This window comes from Pyrgilauda ruficollis, unplaced genomic scaffold, assembly GCF_017590135.1.
Source record: "Pyrgilauda ruficollis isolate IOZ18807 unplaced genomic scaffold, ASM1759013v1 scaffold90, whole genome shotgun sequence".
Taxonomy (NCBI): domain Eukaryota; kingdom Metazoa; phylum Chordata; class Aves; order Passeriformes; family Passeridae; genus Pyrgilauda; species Pyrgilauda ruficollis.
In genome coordinates this window covers 277,096-301,016 of record NW_024531044.1, presented here as the reverse complement: position 1 = coordinate 301,016, position 23,921 = coordinate 277,096, and the positions used below count along the sequence as shown (strand labels likewise).

Sequence of the window (23,921 nt, the reverse complement as noted above, 5' to 3'; positions counted from 1 at the left end):
CTTACCCTGTACACATCAATGGATAGGAAGGCAGAGGCTGCATCCACTGATATTCACCCATTTCAACTTAATCAATGGCCTATCTTTCCACAGTATTCACTGCTATGGAGTTCCACAACTGTTTCCCTTTTCCCTGCCTGGCTGGTCACAGCTTGGCTCATCCAGGGCTGACACAACCAACCTGCTGTCACCAAACCCACATGAGTGACTTTCTAGCAGCCCTCACTGGCCTGGTATCCACATAAGGTAGGAAGGTATCCCATCTGTCTTGTGGGACATCCACTTTAAACACTCTGGACACAGCCCAGCTATAATCCTGCCTTTCACCCAGCTGGCAAAACAGAGGTAAAGCAAAGACATCAGAGCAGACCTATGGCAGGATGAACACAAGATATGGTAAGGAGAGGAAGAAAATACTTGAGGTCTTTACCTGATGTATAGCACACTACATTTAACAGTCACAAAAATAGCAACTAAATTACAAATTAACATCCGGGTACTGGTCACAGAACCAGTGAGGGGGATGTGGAGGGGAGGAGGTTTCTAACGCAATTTCAGTAACCTTAACTGCAGGGGTAACAACTTGGTTTACAGTGAACAAACAACTTAAAATGAGGTATTTCAAAGGGCTGAAGTCAGAATCCCAGTCTCAAGACACAGCAGTGGAGTGCTCTACATTTTGGGACTGAGCCAGATGTTCCATGTTACACTGTATGTCTGATGTTGACAACCTCTCTCCAAACACACTTGCAGGCAGTGCATAAGAAGCCTATACCATCCCATCAAACACTGGAGAAGCGCTGCCTGACCCCCAGAATCACAGAATGGGTAAGGCTGGCAGTGAACATAGCGGGTCAACTGGTCCAACCTCCCTGCTCAAGCAGGGTCATCCCAGAGCACACAGCACAGGGTTGTGTCCAGGCAGTTTCTGAGTATCTGCAGTAAGGGAGACTCCACAGCCTCTCTGGGCAATCAGTTCCAGTTCGTGTTCACCTGCACAGCAAAGATATTCCTCCTCCTGTTCGGGTGGAACTTCCTGTACATCAGTTTCTGCCCAATGCCTCCAGTCTTACTGCTCGGCATCACCAAGGAGAGCCTGGTCCATCCTCTTGACACACTCCCTTTAAAGATTTATACAGATTGAGGTCCCCTCTCAGCAGTCTTTTCTCGAAGTTGAACAAGTCCAACTCCCTCAGTCTTCTCTTCATAAGAGATGCTTCAGTCCATTAATCGTCTTTCACAGCCCTCCACCGGACCTCCATCTCTCTCTGGTACTGAGGAGCCCAGAACTGCACTGCGGCACAAAGGGCAGCTCTGCCTCCTCTACGGATGGACCTCCATCTCTCTCTGGTACTGAGCCCAGAACTGCACTGCGGCACAAAGGGCAGCTCTGCCTCCTCTACGGACAGCGAAAACGAAAGCGGGGCAGGAATCCCCTCAAGCAATCCACCATTACCTGTTGCTTTTCCCAACACCGCGCGACCCGGAAGGCTCCCCCGCTCCCCAGAAAAGAGACACGGGTCCCTCGGCGGCTGGAACGCCCGTGCGGCCGCCGCTCCCGCTCTCCGCCGTCAGAGATGGGCACCCGAGGGAGCGCTCACACCCGGCGGGGAGCCCACGCTGGGCAGCGGTTGACAAATGCCAGCTCCGACCGCTAACTGGCCCCGCAGAGCCACCTGCGACAGAAGCGCAGCCAGGCCGGGGGCAGCGGGGGCAGCGGGTGGGAGCCGTTGCCCCGCCTTGCGGCCGCCAGGCCGCCCTCCCTCCCAGCTATCCAGAGAGCGCGGCGCGCCCGGAGAGCGCCCGCCAGGATCTTCGCCCGGCATGGGTCACCCGTCCCTTGTCTCCCCTCCCTTCGCCCCTCGCCTGCTCCGCGCCCCGTTACCTGGGACAGCTCCCGATCCCCGCACGGCGGGGCGGACGGGGCGGGACGGGCCGGAGCGGGCGGAAGAGCCGCCTCCGCGAGTGCGGCGCCTGCGCGCTCCGCGCCCCGCGGGGCGCGTTTCCGTGCGCGCGCCATTTTCGGGTGTGCGGGGGTGGAGCGCCCGCCGCTCTGGAGCCGTTCCGAGCGGGCCCGGCGGGGCTCTCACGGGGCCCTCACGGGGCCGGGCGTTCTCGTTGGGCCCCGCGGAGGCGGGCCCGCTCCCGGGCCGAGGCTCGGCAGCCCAGGGGAGCTCGGGCACGCCTGTTCCTGTGGGCGCGGCGGGGCGGGAGTTTCAAACGCTGCGTGAGGGGAGCCCGCGCGTCTGGGCGTTTCGCTGGCCGGCAGCGGCTCGGGGCTGTGCTCATCCCGGGCTCGGGGCTGTGCTCATCCCGGGCTCGGGGCTGTGCTCATCCCGCCGGAAAGATCCGTAGGCGCTTGAGGAGGAATTTGCAAATGCTGGAGCGCGCCGCTGCTGTCTCTCGGTGCGCAGGTTTATTGGCAAAGCTGTGCTGGGGTAACGCAGAGAGAAAGAGGGGGAGAGTTGTTAAAAACGTCAGGGCTTTCGTGTTTCCTCTGCCGTGTTTTTCCTCCTTTTTAAAGGCCTCTGGGTGAGACTTAAAATATATGCGTAGTTGTCTTTGTAAGTTACCTTGGTCTTGTGTCAAAGTATCTCTGTATTAATTGAATTTCAGCATTAAAAGCTTTCTGTGGTTGTTTTTAAGTAACTGGCATTTCTGCCAGTGTAAAAAAGAAAAAACTTAGTAGAGCAGAATGTAGTGTTAAAGCACTACATAAGAGCTTTATAGGTTTAGCACGTTCTGGCCTAGAGAGACATTGAGAAGGTTTTGCAGGGGGTGGTTATGTTTACTGTTAACGATCTTCAGTGATTTTTAAGTATATGAAAATAAATCAAGGTCAGTCTTGCTTCTTTGGAAGTTGCCAGCTCTCTGGGGTTGGAGGCTTGTGATGAACGAAGTTGTTAAATGAAATCCGAGTAGACAGATCATTCATGTTAAGACTAGTTGAGCTATTTGTACACTGAATTCAAATTTAAATATTTTATGAAATACACTGAAACAAAACCAAAGACTGCTACCAGTCTTGCAGGCTTTCATAACTCACCGTTAGATATAGATTCAATGTGATGTGAAAAACTTAAGTTCTCAAATAGCTATACTTTATTATAGTGAAAAAGTCGGCCTTTTTTTTTTAGTTTTCAGTTATTATGCTTTTTTCTTATTATTTGTAATCTAACCAGATGTAGGGTGTTTGTAGTGTATTTGTCTTTCCCATTAATTAAGTACTATGTGACACTCCATAACAATGTTTAGAAACTGACTAACAGTTGTTTTTTAAGAAATTTTATTGATGCAGACTTGTGGAAACCAAATTATAACACCAAAAAGACATCTCCCTTCTTTGTTAGGTGTTCTCTCACTGAAGATGAATTATTGTGCTTGTCTTTTGGGAAGGTTTGGATACTTCCCCTGTGCATCAGAGAAACTGATTATCCTGGACTTCAAGAAATTGTACTATGTAGTTGTATGCTTGATTTGTATTTTTAACTAATTTTTATGTGCTTGACATACAATAACAAAAGCAATACTCTGTCTGCATACAACTAAAGTGAAATTGAGTCATTGTAGTAGTTAAAGAAATGGATTAGAGACCTAAATTCTGTTGAAAGTAAATCTTAATGAGAACTTGGTTTAAAAACAACCTGGAATTGAATAGCTGCCTTGCTTTAAAACAGAATTAGAGTATAAAAGAATGCACCCTCCAAAGGCAGGCTTGCTGTTTTGACAGACTCTGATGTTAAATGTGGGAGACCACACAGTGGCTTAGCTTCTTAAGCAGCTCTCTGAGCACTGGTAGGTCATCTAGTCTGATTTATTCAAAGGAGCATTTTAATTTATCTGAGTGTACAGTAGTGTCAAAAGCAGAAAGAAATACAAAGCATTCCAAGTTGTATTTGATTTTTATATTCTAATATTGGGAGAAAAGAGAGAAAATAAATAAGCATGAGACAAACTTTGTACCGTAAGACAGCGCAGGAATAAATTGGTATTGTGAGGGTGGAAAGCAGAGTATGTGCTAGAGGCCTTGTGTAAAACTGGCAAGATGTGAAAACCAGAAGAATAATGAAAACAGAAGAAAATGGGTGTGGTAATGGGGTGCCATGGAGAGTGGAGCTGTGTAAGTAAAGTTACACAAGACAAAGAGATATACCTCCTAGTGGGTGTATGCTTTCAACTGGCGTGCATTACAGGTAGTGCTATATCAAAATGTCCAGTACCAAAATGGACACAGTGAAACACACAGTGGTGTGTTTCTGCAGTCAGTGTTAGAAATGCCAGGACATTTGTTTGGAAGGGAAATTCAGAAGTCGTCATGTTGCACTGAGAGCTTTGTAACAAGTTGGCCCAGTCCTTTTTAAGGATTCTGTGATTGCCTGAAGTGATGAGTTTGGACTCTGTGCCCTAAGTAAGACGTTCAGAAAAGGAACAATTTTCTGATGAATATCCTGGATATCCTGGCCAAGAAAGAGGTGCACCATCCTGAGCCAGGTGTGCATGTTGCATGGAGCTATTCCCCAGGCATCCAGGGCCAGAATAAAGTAATGCCTTCTTCTTAATACTGCATTGGAGTTCTCTTCCCAAATTTCAGTGCCAGTCGCTGCTGATTCCCTGCTCAGAGAGGCTTCCATCAGCACTGGATTAAAAGTAGGACAGTATGGCAGCTGGATGTTAAGAAATGCCATCTGTGAGCAACTACAGCAGCAATAACATCTTTTTTTCCTGAACTCCAACTTGAATTTCCCAACTCTGAATCTCCGGGTGTTGACCCCTCTTGTATCATCTTGAAATGCAAGGAAATTTTAAATCTGTTGTCATTGTAAATATTCCTCAAATAGCTTTAAGCTACTTCTATTTTAACAGAAAATTTTAATGTGACTCCTACCTCAAATCAGGAAGTAATTTCCTTAAGAATTCTGTGGTTTGTTTTTTAATAAAACTTGGATTGTGTTTATGTAAGGGACACATGAGACTTGGAAATGAATAATTTTTTCATTGTTTATTTTTTCTTTTCCTTAACTGAGTTTGGTTTTATTTATGTTCAGCTTAATAGTAATGCAGCTGTTCCGTCCAAAGAAGGTATTTGGTAATAAACCATCTGTGAACTGGAGTCACTACACTTAGAAGTCTTGGAAGTGGACTTGGACTTGCAAGTGTTCTTGCCTCAAAAAAGTAGAACTTATAGTGGCAGATATATTTCTCTTCTGAACCTCACAGTCATAATGCTTCATGTCATATCCTGAAACTGTTTTGTTTTGTTTGGTCTCCACAGTTAAATTCTATCTTCTGACAACAAGGAAGCAAAAACAATGGGAGTGACTTACCTGTGGCAAATTCTTGAGCCTGTGAGACAACCTGTCAACATGAGCAGTCTCAGAGGGAAAACACTTGCTGTTGATTTAAGTTTGTGGGTTTGTGAAGCACAGACCGTTAAAAAGATGGTTGGAGTAGTTACCAAGCCACATCTCAGGTATCCATATAAATTATTCGAGCCAAATGTCTTGGAGCTGTATAATTTAAATATGTTACTTATTCAATAGACTGCTGAGAGTAGCTCTGAAATTCATATGACTGGTGTTTTGATTCAGTTATCACTTATGCTACATATGTAAAGGGTCTGAAATTAGTTCTGAGTAGGACCCCCATGTTGAATTAAATATGTTTAAATCATTCTTCAGGCATTTGAATAAGCTTGAGGAATATGTATATATTTTTAGTTTAAATGACTTATCTAAGGAATGAGCATGTCTAAACATCCATAATTTCAAAGCACTGTTCTCTGCAAAGAGTGCTAACAATAATGAAAACGTACACAGATTTTCATCAGTGCTTGTTGTTAGTTACCAGTGTAGAATACTGAGTTACTAGATGGTGTTATACACTCCTGTGACTTCTGTTGAATTCAGCATGATATAAAATATCAGCATAATAAAAAATCTCAGCATTTTCTGAGAATAATGTCTAAAAATGTTTTATACTTAAGAACTCAAATGGATAATTAACTGTAAAACTGGCAGCATTAGCAAAGTCATTACTTTAGTCTGGTAGGGTGTCCTGTGTGCAGTGGAATGGAAGTCCAGACCTCCAAAGCAAGATAAAGGGTTGAACAGATTTCTACCAAAAAAATGTTTTCAGACACTTGAATTTTTTTTTTTTTTGAGAGTTTGTATTTTTGAGTAACTTATTGTATGGATTGATTTTTTTACATCATTTGTGAAAACAGAACTAACCTCAAAAGACTAGCTTACTGTTTTTTGCTAGTAGTAACTGTACAAAATTAAATTAGTGCAATGGTCTCTCCATGTCTGAGATGTCTACAAATGTTTGATCTACTACTTTTGAAAGATTGATGCTAGAATTACTGGTTAAAGCATATGCTGTTTGATATGACTGCTGTTAATTTTACTGTTGTAGTCCAAATATTTATTAGTGCAGCCTTGTAAAACTCCACCCCTCAGTGGTGCTGGTTTGCATAATAAATTGACATGGTAATGGTAGCTAGAAGTCTGTCCAATACTACAGCATTCAGTCACTCGAGGTGTACCTGTATTGATAGATTTGGGGTTAATATTTGATATAAAATAATGAATATAAATATGTGTTTGGAGGCAGATTTTGGATATTGAATATATTTTTATTAAGCCTTTTAAGTTTGCTTACATCTTAACACCTGAAAAACATCCTTTCTGTCCTTACATGGTATTTTCTTGGGAATTTTGTAAAGCTGCTACAATTTCATAGTATGAAAATTTCAGCCAAAGACAGGAATATAGATCAGAGGTTTGTTTAGTTTTTGGGTGAGAAAATCATTAGAGGTAAAGACAATGCTAGGATTTTTCCAGTGGTAGGGTCAGGAAAATATAAGGAAAATGTCTGAAGAAATGAATCTTCACAAATAGTTCCGTTTCTGGAACACTTTGCTTTATTGCAGAAACCTATTTTTTCGGTTCTCTTTCTTTACATCAATGGGAATTAAACTAGTGTTTGTCATGGAGGGAGAGGCCCCCAGGCTGAAAGCAGACACCATGAGCAAGAGGAATGAGATGCGCTATGGGCCTTCGAAGAAAGCTGGAGCTGTAGGAACAGGGAGATCTTTATTTAAAGCCATGTTAAAAGAGGTGAGTAACTGAGTGTTGAAGTATTTTTAATGTAATAGAAAGAAATCGTAACCAAATTAAATACAGGAGCTTGAAATAATTGACAGCTTTTGCTACAACCCACCCCTGAAGGCCAGGTAACTGAGGCTCTTAAGAGATTCCTTCGGGACAGATTAGGGTGGAATGCACTGAATGACTGGTGCCTACATCTTTTACACCTGAGCCAGTGGTGTAAAGGAGGAAATTGGCAAGATAAAAAAAGCATTATCCCACCTCACAGGATCTGGTTATTGTTGGCCTCACCCAGCTCAAAAACCAGCTTGTTGCTAAACAAAGGCTGGGTTTTTTTTTGGCATCCTCCCATGGTGGGTGTGCATTCCCTGTGTCATACTGGATCAGAGGTTTCACCAACACACACCCGAAAATTCTCCTGCTCTTCGGCTGGGGGGGCAAACGTGGCCTCAGGACAGCACCTGTTGATTTTTCAAATGGCCAGCTGTTTAAGTCATTAATCCCTAATATTTCAGTGTCTCACAGCTTTATACACAACAAATGTAAACAATGTTTTGAGGTTTGAAGGAATGTGCACCTTTGAAGTCAGGCCTTGCAACATTTGTTAAGTATTATAGAAGACAAACAACGTCAGAACAATTTTCTCATTGATATGTTCCTGTGCATGTTGTGCTGTTGTGATTGACAACCATAATTGCAAAATTTAACTTTGCTGTTCTTTTATGGTGTTAGTATCCATACTTCTTCATATGCTCCCACCCCATTAACCATTTTTGTCTATTCAGAATTCTATGAAGTAGAATTTATGGGCACTCAGGGCTTCACTAGACTGTACATACCAATCCATGTTTAATGCTAAAATAAAATACTTTCTCTGAAATGTGTAAGTATATATCGGTGTGTCTTGCTAGGATGACAGAATTATACTTTTCTGCTTGATATTCTTTGGAAGTTTGGCATCTGTTGGAAGATGTCTGTTCTGGTTCAGCATTACTGCTTGAGTAAACAGCATTACTTCTCAAAGATAAATGCTCCTTTGTTACTACTCTTCTGAAAACATCCTAAATATCTATTTAAAGTGTAAAGATTTTCGTGAAGGAGTGGCCATTAATCATGCTGTGTTCAAGTCCTGTAATTAATACTTAGCTCTTTGTGGATAACTGCTTTTCACTGATACAGGAAATTATGTTTTGCTGAAGTAGTGCTTTCATTGATGAGGTGTTACATTGGCAGAACAACAGTAGCGGTTTTTAAATGCACTTGTGTCTGAGAAAATGCATGCTAATAAGTGAATTTAATAGCTCAACATTCAACCTCTTTCCTTCTGTGTTCCTTCTTTTAGTGTCTTGAACTGCTGGAGTGTTTAGGTGTCCCTTGGGTTCAAGCAGCTGGAGAAGCAGAGGCAATGTGTGCCTACCTAAATGCAAAAGGACTTGTTGATGGCTGCATTACCAATGATGGAGATGTTTTCTTGTATGGAGCTCAAACAGTTTATAGGAACTTTGCCATGAATGCTAAGGTAATGTACCTCACCCTGTTCTCACCCTTTCTATAGACTCTTTACAGAAATGTAAATAGAAAGAAGGGACTTGAAAAAATACTTATATGTTATTAAACTTATCTTGTAGCAGTTGAGTTTGTTTAAAATAGTATGTTTAAGACAGGAACATTTTATTTAATTCACTGGTAATTCTTGTATTGGCTGTGAGAGGAAAACTACTGAAAACAGGGTAATATTGCCTGTGCTTGTAGTAAGTACCCTGTGGTGTCTCAGATAAAGCTAAATAGCAATTTTTTTTTCCTGTTTCCTCCTTTACTGTGGAGAAGTTGAGTGAAGTAATTGCTTCCTATAAATTTTACCCTTCGGTCATATGAGAGTGATCAGCCTCCTGGGTCTAATAAGTGTTCATATACTTGCATCTCACAGGTTCATTTTATTATGCATATACTTGCAATTAATGCTGTCTGTCCCAATTGAATATGAATAGTGTAGGGATTGTACATCTGTATCACAATCAATTTTTGTGACCACTCAGAAAACCAAATAATTTATGGCCTTAAACTGAAGTGTTCATTTGTTAAGAATACAATTTTCCAGAAATGGTGAAAGGCTACCCCAAATTTCTGTAATTTATAATGTTCATCTGAAAGACTTGTTGAAAAAATACATCGGAGATGTGCGAAAATCAATAGAACAAAAGAAGTGCACTACAAATAAGTAACTCAAAAAAAAATAGGGTTGATGGAAGATTATTTACTTTGGTGGCATAATGTTTGAGTTCTTCCTTGACCTGGTGCTTTCATTCAACTTCTTTGTCATTTATCACCAACAGTGAAGGCAAGCTCAACGTTACAGGTGTACTTAGTTACATATATAGGTCAGCATAAAAATAATGTGTGAGTATGCAGGGGGCACACTGTCAGGGGCAGCTGTTCTAGCGAGATGGATCACTTTGGTTTGGTGGCTTGTGGGGGATTTTTTTGTCGTGATTGAGGAAGAGGACAGTGTTAATCTTGATTCCATTTTAATCTTGATTCCATTTTGTATTTGAGTCCCTTTACTTTTCAAATATTCCTTTAGCTTATGCCTGATATGTTAGATAACATTTTTATTCTTTTTTTTTTATTTTACTTAAGTAGTACATTGAAATGTTTGCAAGCATTTTAAAAACTTCACTTCCTGAAATGACTTGGCACAGCCACTAGGATTTGATAACATTAGTTTTTCCACTTTTTTAAAAAATGTTAGTTTTGCCACATTTTTTCTACAGGTAGTAAACAATAAAAACACCGAGAGTCACTAAGTTGGAAGGGACCCATCAGGATCATTGAGTCCAACTCCTGGCCCTGAACAGGACAGCCCAAGAGTCACCACGTGCCTGCGAGCCTTGTCCAAACACTTTCTGAACTCTGTCAGGGGTATCATGGTGCTGTGGCCACTTCCCTGGGGAGCCTGTTCCAGTGCCCAACCACCCTTTGGGTGAAACACATCTTCCTGATGCTCAACCCAAACCTCCCCGATGCAGCTTCATGCGGCTTCCTCGAGCCCTGTCACTGGTCACCAGAGTGAAAAGATCAGAGATCAGTGTCTGCCCCTCTCCTTCCCCTTGGTCCCTCCTCAGTCTCCTCCAGGCTGAACAGACCAAGTGACTTCAGCCACTCCTCACACAGCTTCCCCTCAAGGCCCTTCACCACCTTTGTTGCCTCCTTTGGATGGTCTCTAATGGCTTAATGAAGTTTTAATATTGTGGCACCCCAAAACTGCCCCCAGCACTCGAGGTGAGGCTGCTCCAGTGCAGAGCAGAGCGGGACAATCCCCTCAATCCCCTCCCTTGCCCGGCTGGCCATGCTGTTCCTGATGCCCCCAGGGCAGGAATGGCCCTCCTGGCTGCCAGGGCACTGCTGCCTCGTGTTCAGCTTGCCATCAGCCAGGATCCCCAGTCCCTTTCTGTAGCACTGCTCTCCAGGCTCTCATTGCCCAGTCTGTGCACACAGCCAGGGCTACCCCTGCCAGGTGCAGGATCCAGCACTTCCCCTTGTTAAACTTCATATGGTTGGTGAACACTCATCTCTCCAGTTTGTCACTTTGCCCTTCAGGGAGTCAACAACTGTTCTCAATTTAGTGTTGTTGGTAAACTTACTTAGTGTTCCTTCCAATCCTGAAATTTAATTAACCCTTTTGGTATTGCCTTCAGGATGATAATGAAGTTGTTGAGAAGTGGGCTGAGGACAGGAGCCCTGTGGAACTCCTCTTGTGAGAAGTTGCCAGCTTGATTTAACCCTATCCACTGTGACTCTGTGCCTGACCTGTGAGACAGTTCGTCACCCATCATGTGAAATGGTTATCCAGCTGTGTGCTGGACTTCTTGGCTTATTTTAGTTTCTTTCAACAGTTGATGCCCATACTTGAAGTTCCAGAACTGTAGTTGTTCACGTGGTGTCGGTGCATTAGATTATAAATTTTAATGGCAATTAATTTTTGGTGTAAGCAATGCCAATTGAATGTGACTCAGCGCAGTTCCTTCCTTGTAACAGATGTAACAGAAATAATATGTAATAAATTTCTCTTGCAGGATCCACATCTTGACAGTTACACAATGTCCTCTATTAAAGAGAAACTCGGTTGTGACAGAGAGTCTTTGATTGGGCTAGCAGTTCTTCTGGGCTGTGATTATCTTCCAAAGGTAAGCAATATAATTATTTTTTATTTGGTGCTTACACTGTCTTGAAAAATAACAAAGTGCATCAAGGGAGATGTGCATGCTGGGAAAGCTTATGCAATGCATGATTACTGAGATCCAGTAGAAGATGTGTAGGAAGTCACTGTAAATTCTATTTGTAAAAGGCTAAAGATATTTAAAATGGTCTATGAACATCAGTCTCTCTAAGACTGTTTTGTCTCGTTCCAAACCTTTTCTGTAATGGAGGTGGAGGCAAAAGTTTAAATGCCGATTACGTTGAGCCAAGGTGTGAGAGCTCCATTATTTATGAGGATGCTTTGTAACAAGTCACATACAAGTGCATCCCTGGCAGAGGAGCTGTGGAAAATGAGAAAAAAATGGCTTTGTCTGTGCTCTTTGGAAGACTTTGTAGTGGTGATTTTGGGCTGTAGTTATTAGTAAAGGCAATTCTGGATGCAGTTCGGATGTATTCCTGTTCCATTGTCTGTAAATATATGATTTACAAAGAATTAGAAGTGATCTATTTGGAAGTTTACCTAATTAATTGAGAGAGTCTCACTCATTACTACTTCACTTCTTTCTTTTTGTTCTTTATTGTAAACTCTGAATTCTTTTTTGAGACTTTGAACAGAATCTGTTGTAATGGCTATTTGAAAGGGAGAAGAAGTGCGATGAAACTTGATTTCCATACAGTTCATCATGTAGTGACTTCAGGCAATGATTGCTCCCATTCAGGCTTGCAGCAGATATCTAGTTATTCTTAAATAATTGTGTCCCAGCTTGAAAAAACTATCCTTTAAACAACTGATACTGCTGGAAAAAACAAACCTTTCACTGTTTTTGTTTTTGGGATTTTTTTAAAAAATTTTGTTTCTGTTATAGGAATCTTTAAATAGTTTGTTACTACTGTGTAAAGAGAGGGAGTAAAAAAAACAGTGGATAATCGGTGGTTATTGTACCAAAGCAGTTCCTGGAATGCCAGATTCTTACATAGCCTTAAAATGTCACAATTATGTGATGCCAGATAGATCCTTTGAATTATTGCAGCTCAGCAAGGTAGATGAAGACAGAAACTTGTAAAGAAAGCTGAATTATAGGAGTGCATTGGGAAAGGAGATTGGCAGAACAGGTAAATGAGAATACCATGCTATAATTGCACTTATTTTGTTGAAAATACATCAGAATAATCCTTTCCTTGCAGAAACTGAATATCTGACTTTACTTGAATATTTGACTGTAGTCCAATGAGGACTTGGTTTAAAATATAGATTTATTTTATATGGTTGTAGGTATTCAGTTGTGCCATTACAACTGAATAAAAATAGATTTATTTGTAATTGTGCTGTAGAAAGTACTCAATACAATCTTCAGGTGTATTGATTCTTAGCAAAATAGGGTGAAGATGGAAATAACTGGAAAGCAATATGTGTGTGTTTTAAATCATAGACTGATACAGTAGTTTGGGTCAGAAGGGACCTCTGAAGTTCATTTAGTCCAAAGTCCAACCCTCCTGCAGTGAGAGACATCTTCAATTAAACCGGGTCACTCGGAGCCCCATTCCAGCCTGACCCTGAATATTTCCAGAATGGAGCATCTACCCCTTCCCTGGGCAACCTGTGCCAGTGTTTCTCTACTTCATTGTAATTTCTCTTTTCTGAATTGGACTTGTTTTAGTTTATTATTGCCTCCTACTTCCTTCTTTGCCTTGTTTTATCTCAGGTGCTGTTGAGCATAAGAACAGCTTGTGTGTTACACTGGCAATACAGCTGTAACCTATATCTGTGATCTGTAATCACCTTCTCTGCCCTTAAACTTGGTCGAAAATATTTTTCTCAATTTATTCTCAACATCTGGTATCACTTTTTGTCATTTCTCTACACTATGTAATAAAGATGTTTTTGTGAGAATATGAATATTTTGTTTGTAATTAAATAATATTTCATATTTCACTATAGGGTGTTCCAGGAGTTGGGAAGGAGCAAGCTTTAAAGTTAATTGAGACTCTGCAAGGTCAAAACTTATTGCAAAGGTAAAATGGAAATTTACATAATTGTTTTTTATTCAAAGACTTAATAGTATGTACTTCAGCTCCAAGACAATGTTTGTAATACTTTAAGTTACGGAGGATGTTACCACTTTCCTTACCTTGTGCTTGCTAAAGGAATTGTTTTGCTAGGCAAGTCTCCTATTTGTTTTAAACATGAGCTGTCTCCTAACTCTTGAGCTAGCAGGTATAAGTTGATATATTGGAGTGAAAGTTGTAGGGACTGCTGAGACTTGCTGCTTTTTAGTTGGGTTGTGGATTAGGATTTGAGATACCAAGTGCTTTCTGTGTTATCATAATGTGTGTGTCAATGCTAGAAATCCAACATGATGTACTGTAAAAACCCTTGTTTCATAAGTTGAGAAACTGTTTCTTGGATAAATGCTTGACAAGTATAAAGAAATTCTTTTTCAGTGGTTTAAGTGTGAAAGCTAAAAATATTTCTTGATCCTTTTAACATCATCCTTTCAGGTTTGAGCAGTGGAAGGAAAAATTTCAGTATGATGATAATCCACCTTTGGTTGTTAAAAGGGTAATTCATTGTTCACAGTGCCATCATCCAGGTCAGTGTGAAAAGTGCTGAGCTGTGCTTTTAGCCTAATTGTTTACTTTTTATTATGGAGTGATGAGTTTTGTTTTATTGGATTTTGGGTTTTTTTCTACTAGTGTTAAAAATGCTTTTCAGCTTCCATCTTCATGTTTTCAATACTGTACATATGTACCCTTAAACATATACCCTTTGTGCATATACCCTTATATAAACACTTCTAAGGCTTGGGACTAATTTTCTTCAAATGTGAAACTAGTTGACAGCAGATGGAATGTTATCATAATGCTGTTGTGGGATCCCAGATATTTGCCTTTTTAACATGACCAGTAAAGACAGCATGCTATACTCTGTACTGCCTAGCAACTATTTCTTTATTTGCTGGAACTGGTCCTGCATCAAGAGGACGAAATCTCGTCTCATTGATGAGGTATGTGGCAGTGTTTTTTCAAGAAGAAATTAATCCCAAAGACCTTGATTTTGGTATCATCTTTGATCAGTGAACTCATTCAAGTCCATCATTTGGTGAAGGAAAAGCCTGATTCAAATATATTACTTATATGTGTTTTCCAGGTTATCACACATTACTTCTGTAGTTTTTTGATAATAAGTTTCCAGCTTAAGATCTGAAACTGTTGAGGGAAAAAGTCTTCAGAAGAATGGAAGCCTGCATGTCTTTTTCAGTTTTTACTATAGATTCATAAATGCAGCTAATGCACTCAGATCTGCTTACAGTTGCCATTCACATGACATTCATACGTGTTCTGAGCTTTGTATTTGTAATATTGCCTTTATAGGTTTGGAGATTTTGGGAACCCCTTTTCTCCTCACTTTGTGTCTGTTGCTATAGGATCTCAGAAGGAACACGAGCACAATGGATGTAAATTCTGTGAAAGTGTGAGATGCTGCAAACCCAGTGACTCCAAACACTGCCCCTGTGCATGGCATCGGTGGGAGCGAGTGAAACAAGCAAATGCAGTGGAGGACAGTATCAGAAAGTAGGAATGGCCTGAAAATTTAACTGCTTTTCCCTGCATTCACATGCAGGGTGAGCATTTAGATGCTGCATTTTTTCCCATTTGTCCTCAGTCCTTAACACATTTGTTTTTACCTCCAGAAAAGCCATGAGTTGTGAGGGCTTTCCATTTTCTGAGGTAACAAACAAGCCTACTTAATATCAATTGTTTTAATCAATTAGTTTCAATTTCAGCTTTTTGTCCTCTCTTAAACTGTTTCTTTTATGTTTTATCTAAAGGTTATCCAAGAGTTTCTTGTAAACAAGAATAAATCGATCAACATAAAGGAATGTCGAAGGCCAAATTTATTGTCCTTTCAGGTATGTAAGAAAATATTGAATATTCAGCTTTATAGTCTTTTATTTATTACTAAGGAAGTGATAATGGTGATCTTCATTGGTAATTTTACTTGAAATAAGAACTAAAGAATCTTGCTACAACATCTTAATACACCTCACTGTTTTGAAAGCCTAAAATTGAAGACTTGGGAAGAAATCAGTTTCATTTTTGGGGTTTGATGACAGTGTAAGAATTATGGATACTAGAGTAGATCACAGTTGAACAGTGTGGCTTTAATGAAGATCCATATTCATTGTCCCACATGTGAAATCTGTAACTTTCACAGCTCCTGGTAGAGCTGGTGTGAACCTGACAAGGTGTTTAACAACTGTCTTATCCCTGCTGCTGCCCCCACACAACTGTTCCTTGGCTTGTCACTGACAGCTGATGAATGTGCCCTGCTAGGGACGCCTGTTCCCTCCCTTGGCAGTGAGATGTTGTTGGGCATTACACCAATATATAAAATACTCTAGATATTTTAAGTATTTAGCCCAGTGTCCCAACTACATAACTATCTAAGCATGACATCTAATAGAATAAAGAATGTTTTAAAGTTTGGGATTTTTTTTTTATACAAACAGCTATTTGCTTCAGAGAAGATGGAATGGACCAAACATTATGCTTGTAAGAAGCTGTTAGCACTTTTGACACGTTATGATATGATCCAGAGAAAATCTGGATACATTGACTCAAAACAACTGCAGGCAATAAGGTAATGTAGCTTGATTTCTTCAACTTAATATGTTTACTTCTGCTGGGTTTTTTTCTGGAAAAAAGGAAATACGGTTTTCTTCCATCTGTGTTTCAAGCTTTGTGCTTGTTTTGAATAGAGGTAAAAATTCAGATCAGTGCACCAATTCTACTACTGCTGCACAAAGTAATATGTAGAGCAGTCTCATTCTGACTGGCAGTGCTTGTGTTCTCCTATGCTTGCTTTTTGTTCCTTTTCCTTGGATCTGCCTCAGTCCTCTGCTCAGGTACACAGCATACATTTAATTGAATTCTGTGTCTCAAAATAAGAGTTCAGGCTTAGAAATTAGCATCTGGAAATTTAGTCAGAGTCTCAGATTGCTTATCAGACCTACCAGCTGTCACTGTATTATGTGTCAACACTACTTTTCATTCAGGACTGCTACATCTAGAAATGTAAGAATGGCCAAGTATACAGTTACTAAAAATGGACATGCAAGGAAGAAAAAGCAAGATAAGCATGTAATTACTTTCTCCCAGAATACTTTTCCACCATCCAGATTTCTATTACTTAGGAATGTACTGAGCCGGAATGAACATTTTCTTATTCTGTCAGCCCTCAATGTAATTTTTTTTTCTTAATGATCTAATCTCTTCTTAAACTTAAGTCAACTTCTAGAATCTGCAGTGTCTGTTGGCAAATCTGAACTTCACTTTGTGAAGGGAATTGCGACTTATTTTAACTTTATCTGATGGTTTCTTTTCCCAAATGAAGCCCAAATTCTCCCTGCCTCCCCGATTCTTTTATTGGAAGAAGTTTAGTAATTTTTCCATGCTAGTCAGGGTTTTTAGACATGAATTTTGGGGCACAGGAGGACAGTCAATATCAGTGATAGTATCACTTCTGAGTTGATGTGTCATAGTCTTGAATTAGTACTTATAGAGATGCTGATCTATTCAGTGTTATCTTTCAAAAGATTGGGGAGACTGGTTGGAGAATGCTTTTTAAATAGGTTGGCAAGATAAATTACCAGCATTTACCTTTATGAATGAATTCATTAACATTCTCTGTTTATAACACATTCTGGAGTTTCAGAAGTTTAAAAGAGAGATGGTGCGTGCTCTGGAAGATTTCTTTTGTTAGCAAGTGTTTAAAAATGGTTCAGCAGGATCAGCATGACCCTACTCTTCATGCATAGGAAGCTACTAAACTGGGGTGTAGATAGTCTTTTTAGAAAAATCTCAGTGCCTGACTGTCCCTGCTCAGTTCAAGTTGTGTCTCTCCTCATGTTCTCATACAAAAGATATAAATGACCCTGTCTGGTCATTCAGAAAATTACTGTCAACAGCCTTCTCTGGCATTAGAATCTTAAAATCATAGAATCATTTGGTTTGGAGAAGTCCAACCATTAACCTGACACTGACAAGTCCACCACTAAACTGTGTCCCTCAGTTCCGCATCTACACATCTTTTAAATTAGGTATCTCCAGGGATGGTGGCTTAACAACTTCTCTGGGCACTTTGTTCCAATGCTTGACAACCCTTTCCATGAAGAAATTGTTTCTAATATCCAATGTAGTCTTCCCCTGGTACAGCTTGAGGCCATTTCCTTTCCTTTCCAGCTCCTTCATCAGCTCCACTGCCCTTCTCTGGACATGCTCCAGCACATCCAGTATGACCCCTTGTGGTGAGGGGCCCAGAAATAGACACAGGATTTGAGGTGTGGCCGCACCAGTGCCCAGTGCAGGTGGATCATCACTGTCCTGGTCCTGCTGACCACTCTGTTACTGATCCAGGCCAGGATGCCATTGGCCTTGCCTACCTGGGCACACTGTGGCTCATGTTGAACTGCTGTTGACCAACGCTCCCAGATCCTTTTGCTCTTGTTCTGTTTCCAGCCACTCTTCCCCAGCCTGTAGCACTGCAGGGGTTGTTGTGACCCAAGGGCAGGACCCAGCACTTGGCCTTGTTGAACCTCACACCACTGGCCTCAGCATCAGTCCAGCCTGTCCAGGTTCCTCTGCAGAGCCTTCCTGCCCTCCAGCAGGTCAGCGCTCCTGCCCAACTTGGTGTTGTCTGTGAACTGACTGAGAGTGCACTTGATCCCCTCATCCAGGTCACTGATAGAGACATTAAACAGGGCTGGCCCCAGTAGTGAGCCCTGGGGAGCCCCAGCAGTGACTGACCGCCAGCTGGATGTAACTCCACTCACCACCCCTCTCTGAGCTTGACCATCTAAACCATTTTTAACCCAGTGCACCTATCCCAGCCATGAGAAGCCAGTTTCCCTAGGAGAAAGCTAGGAAATGGCATCAAAGGTTTTACTGAAGTCTAGGCAGACAACATCTACAACCTTGCTCTCATCTCCTAAGTGGGTCACCCTGTCGAAGAAGGAGATCAGGTTGGTCAGACAGGACATGCCTTTCAGCTGATGTTTGTAGGAGCCTGCATTATATTTGTATCTTACAGAAAAGCTTTTTTATTTTGTGTGAATGCTCTTCTGAGTGTCAAATAAAAATGTTTCAGTGGTCAAATCTATACTACAAATTTTACTGTATACAGAGGTAGTGTATTTTTTTAAAAGATGTAGTAATTTCAATTTTATGAGATTTTTTTTTCTCTGAATCATTCCAAATTAGAATATTGAAATATTTTTAGAATTAAGTCTAGATTTAAGTCATTTAATGGACTTCCTCTTCTTACAGGATTGTTAAGACACGTGTTAAAAATGGAATTCCTTGTTTTGAAATTGAATGGCAAAAACCAGGTGGGTCTGGTTTCTATGTACATTATGGAACAAAACAGTCCATAGAAAAAGACAAAATCAAGCTTTAAAGAGGACAAGAGTTTGGCAACACTCTAAGGCAATAGAATGTGGGGGAGATTGGAAACTGTTCTGTGGAAATAACAGGAAATGTGCATCAAATTTCATGTACCCTGAAAGAAAAAGCAATGCTTTAAAGAAAACAAATTTACCTAGAAAGCAAGGGACTCAGTCTTCAACTTTTTCTGGTACTTGTAAATAAGACCTAAACTGTGTATTTCATACCTTATTTCACTATGTACCTAAGGCTGTCACTATTTACTAGCTAGAAACTTTTCTGTGCTGCCAGACTCCTCCCTATAGTGTGACCATTTCTGCCAGGAGACTGGCAGGAAGAAAAATACTTTACTTGTAGATAAACGTCAAATATCATACTATTGACTTTTTATGTACCTTCTTTGCTCTTTGGTTTTTCATTCCCTACTTTGACATGTCATTCATATCAAAAGTACATTCATTATTTTTTCAGAACATTATGTTGATCCAGAAGATGAGCCTGTGGAGTTGTTTGTAGTCACAGTAGAAGAAGAGTCTTTGTTTCAGGCTGCTTATCCTGATGTTGTTGCCCTCTATCAAGTGGAAAAGCCAGACATTCTTCAGAAGAAACAGAAAAGTAAGTCCAGAAGCTTATTTTTTATGAATCCATGTGTCTTGCCAGAATGCAAAAAAGCAGAAAACATTTCTTCCACTCTTGAACAATACAATGCTAAAGCAAGATGAGGCGACTGTGCTTTATTCTTTCTATTCTGTACTTCTGCACTAAGAAATATGAACTGTGATTTATATGCCATTCAAAGTGCACTTTTTATTATTTTTCTTTTCAGAAAAGAAAGACAGATCAGAAGAAAAGGAATTACCAAATTCTTATGATGAAATTACCAATCTTCTGTCTCAAATTAATTTAAAGCCTACAAACAGAATTCTTTCTGTGCAACACTCCATGTCAGATACAAAAACAACCCCAGAAGATCAGACACAGCTGAGAAGTACTGGATCAAAAGATGTAGCATTGCCTTCAGCTTCCTGCATAACAACAGTTCATGTGTCAGCATCAGCAGCTGCTCTTGCTGACTCATCTGTGCCCTCACAATGCACTAAATATTCAGGGATATCATCCTCTTCCTTTGTACCAGCTGGTCTGCAACTGAGCCGTACTGATGGGAAAGGAACCTCCTTCAGCACTGCACCAGCCCATGGAGGTGATGACCATGACCCAGCAGCTGACTTAACCACCTGCATAAAATACTCACATCCACTAAGTCATGAAACAGTAAGAAATAGCTCAGAATATTCTGATGTTACACAGTCTGATATGCATTCTGACAGTGAAGACGATGTGTTCTCAAATGATGCTATGGGACAACTTCAGGAGTGGTCTTTAAGCGAGCGAATACTTAAGAAGGCTCCCATTCCATCACAGCCTTTGTCTGAAGATGCAGTGCAACTGGAGTCTTTGAATTGTTTTAAACAAACAAAAGAAACATTGAATCCTGATAGAAATCATGTCTCTTCTTCATGTCAGTTAAATAACCTAGTGCAGGAAAATAAAAATGTTCTATCAGAAAACTCTGCTAGTGAATCCAGCGTACATATCTATCAAGATGCATACAAAAAAGCTGACATCCTGGCTGAAATGGTGCAAAAAGACCCTTCCAGAAGTGGTTCAGCATCTCTCGCCTGCAGGGGTCAAACACCAGAGACGTTTCATCCTGGGTGTGAAATGCTGCCAGTGTCTCAAAAGCCAGCAGATGCAACTGGCTGTCACATTAAAGAAACTTGTATTAAAACTACTTGGAAAGCTTCTTTTAAGAAGAGTGTCTGTCAGAACAGATGCTCTTCTAGTGAAGACAGTGATGATGGGCACGTGGATAAAATCCTGGTTTATGAGCAGCAGAAAAGGCAACTGAACCCTGGCAAGTTTAAAAAATGTTTTACAAAGAAAAATAGCATTGTTTCTAGCAAAAGGACAAAGAGTGACTCAGTCCTTACAATTACGGGGAAGAAGAAAATGACTGATTTAAAGAAAGCTGTTAACAGTTTCTCAGTGCAAGAAGCTCCAAAACCATCCTCCATAGAAGAAGTTAATTGTTCCCAAAGTCCAGAACGACCAATTGGAAGATTGGGTTCTGATCCCACACAGCAAGACAGAAATGCTATTCTGACTTCTGCGTGGGCAGACAGTCCCCTTCCTCTGTCTGAAAGACTGAAAGGAAGAATCAAAATCAATTCAGTTCTCCATAAAATAGATAATGATAGCAATTAATTGTCAGTTCTTGAAGAGTTCTTTATCAAAGTTTCTGCAGTATGCGCTATCAGTCTTACGTGGACACAGTTTTAATGAATAGGAAGTGCTGGCACTGGAGCTGAAGTTTGAAACTAAAATGTTAACAAAAGTGCCAAACAGTTGATTGTAGGCAAGTACCAGTCATTCTGTGTGTGTTTACATTCTGAACTGGATACAGTATGCAAGGATGAGGGAGATTTATTTAAGAAAAAGGGGTTTTTTTCCCAATCAGTTATGCAGATTTTGTGTACAGCTATTAGTCTTGCTTACAAAAACACTTACTAGAAAACAGTGCCTTCAGTGCTGTTGGATTTTCCTAATAAGACAAAGTGATGCAACATTTTTAAACTGAAATTCTCCATTCTCCTCCACTAATTTAATTTTGCAAGTTTTGAAATGGGTTTTGAAATCCTGTGTTTCTGGTTGTATTGACCATCTCTGAAGGACCAGATAGAGACACACAGCAGATGTACCTCACAGGGTAGCTAAATTTATGTCTGCTGTGCCCCATAATAAGCTGTTCTTTGTGGGTGCACCTCTTCCAAAGAGTGGAATAAGCCATGTAAGGATATTCTGGTGTTGTAGCTGTCACATCTAATATTTATGGAGATTTGATGACTAATTTAATTAAATTTAATTAGGGCATTTTTTTTAAAGAAGGTTGAAATCTCATTTAAAATTCACTTCCATTCATAATAGAGTGAAAGTTACAGAAAATCTAGTTATCATATTGCAAATTCTTTGAATAATATCATGTTTGAGCATTTTTTAAAAGGGGAAACATGAGTACAATTACAGTTTTGAAGGTGCTCTTCCTACCTCTTTATTACAGAAGCAATCGCTGTTCATACACCAAAAAAAGTTCTCAACAGTTGCCTGTTGGAGGAATGCCTCCTTGTCTGTATTAGGTGTTTGTAACTTTTTCTGTGCACCAGTCAGAAGGAAGACAATTCTTGCCAAGACATATTGGTAACAAGAGAAATTTAGAATATCTGTGCCTTAGTGAAAATGTCAGTTCTTCATCTTGGTCAAGGACCAAGTTTGGAAGCTGAATTCCAGATGTGTTTAAGGAATACAGGTAGCCTATAGCTAATACAATCTGCAATTAGACAAAATGGTACTTTCTTAGTTTACTCTCTGGGAAGATGGAAAAGTTTTATTCATAATTGATTTTCCAAATGAGAGATGTATTCTGGAAATGATAAAATCAAAAATATTGGGAATTTATTTTCAGTTTTGAAGATGGTCTTTGTCTTCTGGGGCCTCTTAAGTGCCCAGCTGATGTGAGAAGGTAGCTGGAAGAACAGTGTTGTGAAGGAGAGTAAGAGTCATCTGGCAGTTTTAAAGGAGGAGATTGATAGCCTGACAGAATGGTTTGGGTTGGAGGGAACCTTAAAAACAGCTGATTCCAACCCCTGTGCCATGGGCAGGGAAGCTTTCCTTATGCAGCGGTCAGTAATGGAGAGATCTGAATGGGAGTTCTTTTTGTGGAAAAACACTGGTTTTGGTTATGTATGATTTTTTTTTTTTCTTGCTGATGGTTTTGAATACTGAAAGTTGTAATCAAGTGTTTAAATTTTGATTAATAAAAATGCCAACACCATGTGAATGCACTCACTTTTGTTCCCTCCCAGGGTATGGGAATGTGCTCATTTGTTGGGGGATCATTCAGTTTCACCCACAATGTGTGAATTTCTGTGATTTAGAGTTTTCTTTAGAATCAGGGGGCCAAGAGTGGATTTTGGAGGGAATTTTCTTTGTCTTCCAAATCTGCTTGAGATGACTGCTTTAGTGGATGAGTAGGTGAAAACACTGTTAGAATTTTGTGAATTATGAAAGTCAGAAATGAGATATATTAAGAACTGCAGAGGAAAAATATGTTGCTGATTTTTCTCCTACTAATTAATTGGGTTTCACAAGTACAGTTCAAGCATGAAAAGTAAAAAATTCTCCATTTTTTCATATGTAATGCATCCAAATTTTGTGCCAATTTTCTGTCACTACTTAAGAAGCAGCAATAGATGTGGCGGAAAAAACTACTGTGTAGAATGCGCCCTCTATTTACGCTGTAGCTGCTCCTTGCAGTAAATAAAAACATTCATCATTGGGGGTGACTGTTGCTTGAATTAAACTTGTGATTCATTACAGAAGGATAATTACAGTTTTTAAATTGTTTTGGTTTCTCATCTTTATGTAATTTACTCAATCTAAAGATTAGGGATGTTTTTTCTTTGGAGCTTTTTACTGTGTTGACTGCTTTGCAACCTCTCACACTTGTGAGAATGATGTTTAAGTAAATTGAGGAGGTGTAACATAACTTTCTTCTGGAGAGAATGTTTCTCCAGGATTATGTTAAACTGCCTGTAAGAATAAATCAGTTGATGCATCAACCTCATGAGCCTGAATAGATTTTCATTTATCATCTGTCTGAATAGGCTCTGCCAGGGTGCTTCATACAAAGTAATGAAAATGTAGCTACTATGGAGGTGGGGCAGGTAAGGGGCTCATTGTTCTTAAAGTCATTTTCTGAAAGGTTTTCTGCACAACTGTTGTCCTAGCTCGAGTACTTTACCTGATCTGTCACTCTTGCTGGCATCCCTCTAGCTTGAATGATGCTCACAGAGATACAGAGCAGAGCCATAGATAGGTTCTGTTTTAGCAGGGTAAATATTATTCCCACTTACGAACAGCATTAAATATTAAATGTAGCTCATTTGTTCAGCTTAGCTTGACAAAGGAAACATTTACTTGGCATTCCTTAGGATTTTAAGTTACTATTTTAGGTCCACAATCAACAAGAAAGGAAAATAAATGCTGTTTACATGAAATGTATATGTAGAGAGCTAGAAAAAACATATCATTTAAAAGATCACCTCTCAATGTCTC

General features: G+C 40.2%; 2 protein-coding genes across 6 annotated transcripts in view; one reads left to right on the top strand and one right to left on the bottom strand.

Moving 5' to 3' along the window:
- Positions 1–2,369, bottom strand: part of SMC6 (structural maintenance of chromosomes 6) — a 43,438-nt gene extending 41,069 nt beyond the window's left edge. For 2 of the 5 annotated variants that reach the window (XM_041489169.1, XM_041489173.1), the window contains exon 1: positions 1,457–1,854. The gene's annotated coding sequence lies outside the window, so the exon portion shown is untranslated. The other 3 variants (XM_041489171.1, XM_041489172.1, XM_041489170.1) reach the window with 3 other exon arrangements.
- A 2,940-nt stretch (positions 2,370–5,309) lies between these two features.
- On the top strand, positions 5,310–21,014 carry GEN1 (GEN1 Holliday junction 5' flap endonuclease). The gene is made up of 13 exons (XM_041489190.1): positions 5,310–5,470; positions 6,932–7,118; positions 8,452–8,628; positions 11,183–11,293; positions 13,246–13,319; positions 13,806–13,897; positions 14,732–14,879; positions 14,999–15,035; positions 15,137–15,217; positions 15,818–15,948; positions 18,633–18,694; positions 19,221–19,364; positions 19,576–21,014. Exons 1-13 carry the CDS (start codon positions 5,310–5,312, stop codon positions 21,012–21,014), a joined length of 2,844 nt encoding a protein of 947 aa, XP_041345124.1.
- Positions 21,015–23,921: the final 2,907 nt, after the last annotated feature.

Coding starts and splice junctions, on each gene's coding strand:
- GEN1 (XM_041489190.1), top strand. CDS start 5,310: ATGGGAGTGACTTACCTGTGGCAAATTCTTGAGCCTGTGAGACAACCT. Junction 14,880..14,998: donor GTGGAGGACAGTATCAGAAA/GTAGGAATGGCC, acceptor TTTTACCTCCAG/AAAAGCCATGAGTTGTGAGG. Junction 15,036..15,136: donor AGGGCTTTCCATTTTCTGAG/GTAACAAACAAG, acceptor TTTTATCTAAAG/GTTATCCAAGAGTTTCTTGT.